The sequence below is a fragment of the Haplochromis burtoni genome, unplaced genomic scaffold (genome assembly GCF_018398535.1).
Source record: "Haplochromis burtoni strain Fernald_Lab_line unplaced genomic scaffold, NCSU_Asbu1 Contig_199, whole genome shotgun sequence".
In the NCBI taxonomy this organism is placed as follows: Eukaryota; Metazoa; Chordata; class Actinopteri; order Cichliformes; family Cichlidae; genus Haplochromis; species Haplochromis burtoni.
The window spans coordinates 23,593-33,749 of NW_024582560.1; the positions used below are offsets into that span (position 1 = coordinate 23,593).

At 42.6% G+C, this 10,157-nt stretch overlaps 1 protein-coding gene across 1 annotated transcript in view; it reads right to left on the reverse strand.

Annotated features, from left to right (window-relative positions):
• Positions 1-9,339: 9,339 nt before the first annotated feature.
• LOC102310578 (complement factor H-related protein 1-like) overlaps positions 9,340-10,157 on the reverse strand; it is a 5,081-nt gene continuing 4,263 nt past the window's right edge. The window contains exon 5 of the mRNA XM_042226186.1: positions 9,340-9,440. Coding sequence (XP_042082120.1) covers positions 9,355-9,440 — 86 coding nt within the window. The 3' untranslated portion in view covers positions 9,340-9,354. The remainder of the gene's footprint in view (positions 9,441-10,157) is intronic.

Sequence of the window (10,157 nt, forward strand, 5' to 3'; positions counted from 1 at the left end):
GCCCACCAACCCTTCATTGCTAGCGTACGTCCTTCGTTGCAGGTGTAGCTCAGCTTGGTGCCCTGAGAGTAAGTCTCTTGCTTTGGGGCAAAGAAGCCACCGTCCAGTGTGGGAGCATCACAGGCCTGTGTGGTGCTCTGTGCTGAAACACAACACTGAAGTAAGTGCAAAACATTATCAACCAGTGTAAATGTTTGTCTGTGAAGTTACTTGTTGTTCTCACCGTGCAGCACTCCAGGAAACCAAAGAAGAGCAAATGCAAAATATTTGATGCACATTTTTAAATCGTCCAACAACAAAGCAGCACCAGCAGTTAAAGGTAATCCACGTGAGAACCAGCTACTTATCACAACTGTCACCCGAAAGTTTGTGCAATCACCTTGGCCCTTCCCATTTTGTGGGATGGAAAAAAGTTCGTACACATCCAAAACAACTTTTGAGAAAGAACGGGAGAAAAACCAGTATATATAAATATAAATATATATATAATAAATATAAATATAAAAAAAAAAAAACACCCAGCACGCCCCTGCGGGCGGTTTATCCTTCAAGCTCGGGTCCTCTACCAGAGGCCTGGGAGCTTGAGGGTCCTGCGCAGTATCTTAGCTGTTCCCAGGACTGCGCTCTTCTGGACAGAGATCTCCGATGTTATTCCCGGGATCTGCTGGAGCCACTCGCCTAGCTTGGGAGTCACCGCACCTAGTGCTCCGATTACCACGGGGACCACCGTTACCTTCACCCTCCACATCCTCTCGAGCTCTTCTCTGAGCCCTTGGTATTTCTCCAGCTTCATATACTATATATATATATATATATATATATATACATATATATATATATATATATATATATATATATATATAAATAAATATATATATATAATAAAATATATATAAATGTTAGAGCTCTGATCTAAAACTCATGAACTTCTTTCCTTTACAGCTAATTTATCGAGACTGGGGTTTTCCACAGCTTCTTTTCTCAGTGCTTTTGTTACATATCGTTACATCTGTTGATTTCATGCACACACCAACATCTTCCCGATGTCTACAAAACTTCTTGTAAGCGCCAGACGTCTGCTTTATATTTTTATTTACGATTGAGTTCATGTTTGTTTTATAATTCATAGATTCATTACATAAGTCATCTTTTCAGGATTAATAAATGTGAAAATATATGTGTTTACATAAAGTAATTTTAAGTCACTGTTTTGGGATTGGAACCTAAAAGGGGGTACCTCTCACTTTAAGTATGTAAGTGCAATAGTAGCATGAAACCCTGTGTGAGAGGGAAGGGGAGGAGCATGGACAGAGAGGTTAGGAGTCTCACGGTTTTCTGACCGTGTGCACAGGTAGTTCTGGATAACTGCTATTTTTTGGAACTTTCATGTTTTTTAAGGAAGGAGTTCATTGTTACATCTTCAGTTTGTAATAAATAAACAGTCTTCAAATCATAATGCAACTGGAAGCATTTCTTTTGGAAACCAGGAACACGCGTCAGCCATAGACTCTTCTTTTTTGAACTTGGTTTATTGGAAATTACCCTACATTTTGTCAGAAAACCTTCTTGCTCCTTTTTTGGGAAAAGGAATACTGAAAAGGATCACGTTTAGCAATGCCGTGCACTGTGGATTGAAGGTAATAGCCTACTTGGAGGAAGAATCACGGTAAGCAGTGAAAACAAGCTTTGCTACTGTGGAAATTTGTCATAATGCATGAGAGTGATGAAGAACTAGTGTGTGGAAAAAGAGAACCAAAAATGACAGAAAAGGCTGTCGAGGAAAAGCTGCACAGGTTGACCCAGTCTAGAAAGGCTAAGCTAGGCCACCTAACTAGCCAAGCTAATCAGCTCGAACGGCTAATGGAAGATGATGCTAACGTGAATGCTGTTAAGCAGAAATTGCGTTTAGACTACCAAGATTCATTTGGAGAACTGTGTAAGATAAATGATAGTTTGAGAGTATTAATGCATGAGGAAGAATTTGAAAAGGACCAAAGTTCTTGGTATGAACCTAATGCTAGTCGTATTCGTGGATTTATGCAACATGTGGAAACGTGGGTTAAAGCAGCTGAGGAACGCACAGAACAAGCTAGACAGTGTGATGCAGACATCCAGCCTTCCGACAGTGTTTCTGTGATGTCCGCTGCATTAAGCAGTAAAAGCAGGAGGCGCAGGTCAGCCGTTGGGAGCCAAGTGTCCACTGCTTCCTCAGTACGCCTCAAAGCTGAAATGGAGAGAGCCACATTGCTTGCACAAGCAACTGCTCTCAAACAAAAACAAGAGCTTGAACGACAGGAAACTGAGTTGAAAGCAAAAAGAGAGCAGCTAGATCTGCAAACTGCTATTGCCGCCTCTGATGCTAAATTAAAGGTATTAGAGAATTTTGAAAATGAGCGCTCGTCACATGTGAGTCCTGCATACCCAACGACTATTGATTCTGGATTCATACCATTACCTGTAAGTCAAACTCCAGTCACCAACACAGAAAATGGATATGGGGAATTCATGCCTTTACAAAATCACCCTATTGGTACGCAGCAGTCTAGAGTGGATTTTGCAGCAGATGAGCAAGCAGTTGAAACACTCTGTACTGTTATGACACGTCAGAATAATATAACGGAGCTGATGGTGAAACAACAAAAAATGATGACTTTGCCACCTTTAGACATCCCTACCTTTAGTGGTGATCCTCTAGATTACAATACATTTGTAAGCGCCTTTGAGCACGGAGTAGAGTCTCGCACTGAAAGTCCTAAGGACCGCCTCTACTTCTTAGAGCAGTTCACTAATGGACAGCCGAAAGAGCTAATAAAGAGCTGCCTTCATATGAAGCCAGATGTAGGCTATCACAAGGCTAAACAGCTCCTTAAAGAGCATTTTGGAAATGACTACAAAGTTGCTGTAGCCTACATGAACAAGGTCTCAAACTGGGCACCTATCAAGCCAGAAGATGCAGAAGCTTTAAATGCGTTTTCACTCTTTCTGACAGCTTGCTGTAACACCATGGCTGAAGTGAGTTACATGGAGGAACTTGATAATGTCGCAAGCTTGAAAGCCATTGTAGCAAAACTTCCATACAAGTTACGTGAAAGGTGGAGATCTGTTGTGTGTGGTATGCAAGAGCGAGGCGACAGAAGAGTCAAGTTCAAGGATTTGGTGGAGTTTATTAATAAACAAGCCAAAATTGCACTTCACCCTGTTTTTGGTGACATAAAGGATAGCACCACTGCTAAACCATTCACCATTAAACAAAACAGTAACAAGGATCAGAAAAGGGTTGTAATGAAGAAGTCATTCACCACCAGTGCCATACCATTGGACATTCAGGAGAAAGACACAAAGCCAATGGAAAACACAAATTATGTGAAACCCACTCCACAGGCATGTCTGTTCTGTAACGGTGGGCACATCATAGACCTGTGTGGTAAGTTTAAGGGCAAGCCACACAACGAAAAGTTGGAATTTTTGAAAGGCAAAGGACTGTGTTTTAGCTGTTTGAAGCAAGGTCACATGAGCAAACTTTGTAAGAGAAAGGTGAGCTGTGAGGTATGTTCTCTTGCTCATCATACATTGTTGCATATCAAAAAAAGGGACACAGATGCTGACACAGAGAAGAAAACTAAGAACAGTGAAAGTCAAACGATCTTAAGTGCCTTTGTCTGTGCAGAGTCTGAGGATTGTGGGCCAACTGGGGCCGGGGAAGATGACTGCACACTTTCAATAGTTCCTGTACAGGTCAAAGCCAAAAAGGGAAGCGTAGTAGTGCAGACTTACGCCTTCTTGGACCCAGGAAGCTCTGCCACATTCTGTACAGAGACATTAATGGACAAATTGAAGATCACTGGAAGGAAAACTGACATACTACTGAAAACTATGAATGAAGAGAAACCTGTCTGTACTCATGTAGTGTCAGGCTTGGAGGTCAGTAGTTTATCTGGTGACGACTTTATTGATCTGCCAGATGTCTTCACACAAAGGACAATACCTGTAGGAAAAGAAAACATACCCCTACAGAAGGATCTCGAAAAGTGGCCTTACCTTAAAGAAGTAAAACTGCCTCGAATTGAGACTGACATTGGATTGCTTATCGGAGCAAATGTACCTAAAGCAATGGAGCCATGGGAGGTTGTAAGCAGTGTAGGTAATGGACCGTATGCTGTAAGAACCAAGCTAGGTTGGACTGTGAATGGACCTTTGAGAGAAACTGGCTGTCATGCAGACAAGAGAAACCCAGCCAAGGCTAATGCAAACCGCATATCAGTGAGCTGTTTAGAGAACCTGTGGCTTCAACAGTTCATGGTGGATTTTCCAGAGGGAGGAAAACATGATGAAGTGGAAATGTCAAGAGAGGACCATCAGTTTATGGACATGGCCATGGAATCTGCAAAACTGATGGATGGCCACTATACAATATGTCTACCTCTGAAGAACAGATTGGTCAACATGCCAAATAATCGCTCAGTCGCTGAACAACGAGCACGTAACTTGAGGCTTAAATTTCTCAGGAATGACTGCTTCCGACAAGAGTACACAGACTTCATGGAAGACCTTCTTAAAAAGGGCTATGCAGTACAACTGTCAAATGATGAACTGGCGCACAAAGAAGGAAAAGTGTGGTATATACCCCATCACGCCGTGTACCACCCTGTGAAGCAGAAATTAAGAGTTGTGTTCGACTGTGCAGCATCCTATCAGGGCACATCCCTGAATGATCAACTTCTTCAGGGTCCAGATTTGACCAGCAGTCTCATTGGTGTTGTCATACGATTTAGACAGGAACCTGTTGCAATTATGGCAGACGTTGAAGCAATGTTTCACCAGGTGAAGGTGCCCGACGGTGACTCTGACTTACTTAGGTTCCTCTGGTGGACAGGTGGCGACTGCAATCAAGCTTTGACTGAGCACAAGATGACTGTGCATTTGTTTGGGGCCACATCCTCACCCAGTTGCGCCAATTTCGCTTTGAGGAAGTGTGCTGAAGACCAGAGTAGGCACTTCAGAGCTGAAGTTGTTCAAACAGTCTTGCAGAACTTTTACGTTGATGACTGTCTCAAGTCTGTCGCTACGGAGGAGGCAGCTATATCAATGTGTCAAGATCTAATGAAAATCTGTGCCAACGGAGGCTTCCGTCTCAACAAATGGGTGAGCAACCGAAGGAAGGTGCTTGACTCCATCCCAAAGTCTGAACTGGCAGCAGAAATGAAAAGCCTGGACCTGGATCATGGCAAACTTCCACTTGAGAGGGCCCTTGGTCTCAATTGGTGTGTTGAGTCAGACACATTCAGATTTAAGATCAACATCAAAGATCGCCCATTCACAAGAAGAGGACTTCTTTCTGTCATTGGATCAGTGTATGACCCATTAGGCATTTTGGCGCCAGCAGTCTTGCCAGCAAAGATTATCCTGCAGGAATTGTGCAGATTGAAGATCGGGTGGGATGACGACTTACCTGAGCACATAAAGAGGCGGTGGACTGACTGGTTAACCAGCCTACCTGCTTTGGAACACTTCTCAGTTGCAAGATGTTTCAAGCCCAAAGATTTTGGAAATGATGTATTTGCACAACTACATCACTTTGCAGACGCAAGTGAGGATGCATATGGCTCAGTCAGCTACCTACTCATGCGTAACACGAGCAATGAGACACAATGTGCATTTATGATGGGCAAGTCCAGAGTGGCGCCTCTCAGGCCTCCTACCATACCCCGTCTGGAATTGACTGCTGCTACAGTAGCCATTAGGATGGATAGTGTCCTGAGAAGAGAGCTACAACTGAACCTTGCAGAATCAGTTTTTTGGACAGACAGTACGGTGGTGCTCCAGTATCTCCGGAATGAGACCACGCGTTTTCGTACATTTGTGGCAAACAGAGTTGCAGCTATTCTGAAAGGCTCTGATGTGGAACAGTGGAAACACATCAGCACAGACAAGAATCCTGCTGACTGCGCCTCAAGAGGGCAAAGAGTAGATGAATTTATGAAGAACAGAACGTGGGTGTCTGGGCCAGATTTTCTTCGCAGTCCGGTAGAGTTTTGGCCTAACACTCCACTGAATTGTTCGGAAATCACTTCTGGTGATCCTGAGATCAAGAGAGCCACAGTTAACAAGATAGAGGTGGAAGAAAATGTTGCTCCATTCAAGAGACTCATAAATTACTTCTCATCATGGACAAAGTTGAAAAGAGCGGTGGCGTGGTTCCTGAAACTTAAAGCCTTACTTTGGAGTCTCTGTCAAAAACGTAAAGAGCTATGCGTAACCAGTGTGGAGAATAGCCTTGACAATGATCGACAGCTGAGACAAAGTCAGATTGACAGTTTCAGGACAAGCTTTAAGCCTACACAAATTTCAGTGGAAGACCTGAATCAAGCAGAGCTCGATATAATCAGATTTTGCCAAAAGGAGAAATTCTCGGAAGAGGTTTCGGCTCTTCACAAGGGACAAAGTGTGAAGCGCAATAGCCACTTATACAAACTGAACCCTGTACTACAGGAAGATCTGTTGAGAGTTGGTGGAAGATTGAGCTGGGCAGCTATGCCGGAAATCGCTAAGCAGCCTATTATCCTGTCTAGAGACTTTCACATTTCTGACTTAGTCCTCCAACAGATACATGAAGAAACTGGGCATGGAGGGCGCAATCACATGCTCTCTGAATTGCGACAGAAGTTTTGGATCCCAAGTGCCAACACAGCCATTAGAAAGATCATCGCAAAGTGTGTGACATGTCGTCGCTTGCATGGGAGAGTTGGGAAACAACTGATGGCTGATCTTCCACAAGAGCGAGTGTTGCCAGATGATCCACCCTTCACCCGGGTTGGTGTAGACTACTTCGGCCCATTCGAAGTAAGACGTGGAAGAACCATCTTAAAAAGATACGGTGTTATATTCACTTGTTTAGCGGTTCGTGCAGTACACATAGAGCTGGCCTCATCATTAGACACAGATTCATGCATAAATGCAATCCGGCGCTTCATAGCACGGAGAGGACAAGTGAAGGAGATTCGCTCAGATAATGGGACGAATTTTGTTGCTGCCAATCGTGAGCTGAAAGAAGCAATCACTGACTGGAACACTTCACCGTTTCAGCATCTATTTCAACAGCATGGAATTAAGTGGACATTTAACCCTCCCACTGCTTCACATCATGGCGGAGCATGGGAGAGGTTGATAAGATCAATACGAAAAGTGTGAATTCTACTGTGAGAGAACAAGTTCTGGAAGAAGAATGCCTTCATACAGTCTTATGTGAGGCAGAGTCGATCATCAACAGCCGACCAATCACCAGGGCATCAAGCGACCCAAATGATTTGGAGGCTCTGACACCTAATCATCTTTTGTTGTTGAAAACAAAACCTTCATTGCCTCCAGGATTGTTTGACCAGAATGACCTCTACTCACGACGTAGATGGAAACAGGTGCAATATATGTCCAATCTATTTTGGAAGAGATGGACTAAAGAATACCTACCTCAACTTCAGGAACGTCAGCGGTGGGCCACAGCATCAAGAAACTTTGCAGAAGGAGATGTCGTTCTTCTTGTGGACGACTGTGCACCACGAAACTCATGGATTATGGGAAAGATCATCAAAACAGTTCCAGACAAGAAGGGTCTCGTTCGCCGAGTACGGATAAAGACAAAGACTAATGTTTTGGACAGACCCATCACCAAGATTTGTCTGCTTGTGGAATCTGAATGGGCTAGTGGTAAAGACTAAGCCCCTACGATGAGCCATGTGCTAGCAACCTCTGGCTCTTTCCTTCTTTCTCTCTTTCCTTCTTTTCTTTCTTATTCTTTTTCATCTGTTCTTTTGAAAATGGACAGAATCCAGCCCTAATATACTTTGCAAAGCTGATTGGCAAAGTATTGGACAATTCATTTGTCTATAAATAATATTTTGTCATGTGTTTAAACATTGGATATGTCTAAACGTGGTTCATATTAAGTTTGTAAAGTTAAAAAATGTGGTAATTGTTCTAAGGCAATACATTATTAGAACAATTAGGGGCCGGTAATGTAAGCGCCAGACGTCTGCTTTATATTTTTATTTACGATTGAGTTCATGTTTGTTTTATAATTCATAGATTCATTACATAAGTCATCTTTTCAGGATTAATAAATGTGAAAATATATGTGTTTACATAAAGTAATTTTAAGTCACTGTTTTGGGATTGGAACCTAAAAGGGGGTACCTCTCACTTTAAGTATGTAAGTGCAATAGTAGCATGAAACCCTGTGTGAGAGGGAAGGGGAGGAGCATGGACAGAGAGGTTAGGAGTCTCACGGTTTTCTGACCGTGTGCACAGCTAGTTCTGGATAACTGCTATTTTTTGGAACTTTCATGTTTTTTAGGAAGGAGTTCATTGTTACATCTTCAGTTTGTAATAAATAAACAGTCTTCAAATCATAATGCAACTGGAAGCATTTCTTTTGGAAACCAGGAACACGCGTCAGCCATAGACTCTTCTTTTTTGAACTTGGTTTATTGGAAATTACCCTACATTTCTCATCACCCAGAAAACTTTAGGAATTAATTGTTGGTTTTACTTCGCCATTAGTTTGTTTTTATCATAGTGATTTCAAATTACATTATTCATGACATTTATTATTTCAGTGCGTATTGAATGAATAGAGCAACACATATTTTGCATTGATTTTATTAATCACACAGTGGATGTTGTGTTTGGGACATTTTCTCTGAAGCCACTCGAAATATTTACTTTGAAACATCAAATCAATGAAACTATTTACAGTCCAAATTTCAAAGTCATTTTAGATGGCCTACCACTCTGTGGCCGAGTTGCTGTCGTTCCCAATCACTTCCACTTTGTTATAATACCAATAACAGCTAAGTGTAAAATATTTAGCAGCAAAGAAATTTCACAACTGGACGTGTTGCACGGGTGGTACATCCTATCATATCACTGAGCTCTGTGAGCGACTCATTCTTTCAAAAATGTTTGTTGACGTCTACATGCCTGAGTGCTGGATTTTATAAACCTGTGGCCGAGTTTATTTTAGAAAAAGTTCAAGTAGGACTCGTTTTCATAAGGGTCTTATGAATCGCTCTTTGTCTGGTCCCTCACCCAGGGCCAATTTGCCATGGGAGACCCTACCAGGGGGCAAAAGCCCCCAGACAACATAGCCCCTGGGATCCCTGTGACACACAAACCCCTCCACCACGATAAGGTAGCGATTCAAGGAGGGGCTTAGCCAAACAATCAAAATTAATAAATTTTTGCAGGGATCAACCAGTTTCATTCATTCATTAACGCTGGCTTCTAATTCCAATCCAGCTGCTTGTTGTCATTCAAAAAAGCTAAATTGAATATATAAACTGAATTTGATGTATATGCTGATTAAGTGGAAAAGGTTGTGAGCAACTTACTGTTTATTGGTATAAGCCTGCTGTCTCTGTTATTTGAATCAGAGGTGCTAGAAGATGCTGCAGGGTACAGAGCAGATAACGCACATATACAGACAACACATCAGTCAGCTTCACTTTATAAACTTTGACTTATAAATCAGTCCTGCTGCCAGCTGTACCTCCCTGATATGTGATCACAGTGAATCATCCTGTCCCCAGTATCCTCTTCTGTCACAACAACCCTCTTCTTCATCTCTTCTTGCACCACATCCATGAGCTGAGGTCTTTCTCTTTTCTCCCTGCTTGGCAGCTCCATCTTCAACATCCTCTGTCCAATATCTTCACTATCCCTCTGCACATGTCCAAACCATCTCAGCCTTGCATCTTTGACTTTATGTCCTAACTGAACAACCTGAGCTGATGGACTCATTTCTAATCTTGTTCCTGGTCACTCCTGATGAAAATCCACTCTGATGCCACTTCCACTTCCTGCCTTTTTATCAGTGCCTCCTTTAAACCACACCTCAGAGCTGGTTTCACAGTTCACCTCAGACAGTCATCTCCACCCACTCCACCCTGCATGCACTCTTCTTCTTGTTTTGTGCACCGTCTGTTACTTTGGTTGACCCAAGGTATCTCTACTACTACTTCTGCTCCTTGCATCTTCACTTTTCCACCTGCATTGTCAGTTCCTTTCTTGGCTCTGTATCGTCTGCTTTCTCTGGATCCACAAAGACACAGTGTAACTCCAGAGGTAGGACCAAGTCATTGTTTTGCAAGTCTCAAGTAAGTCTC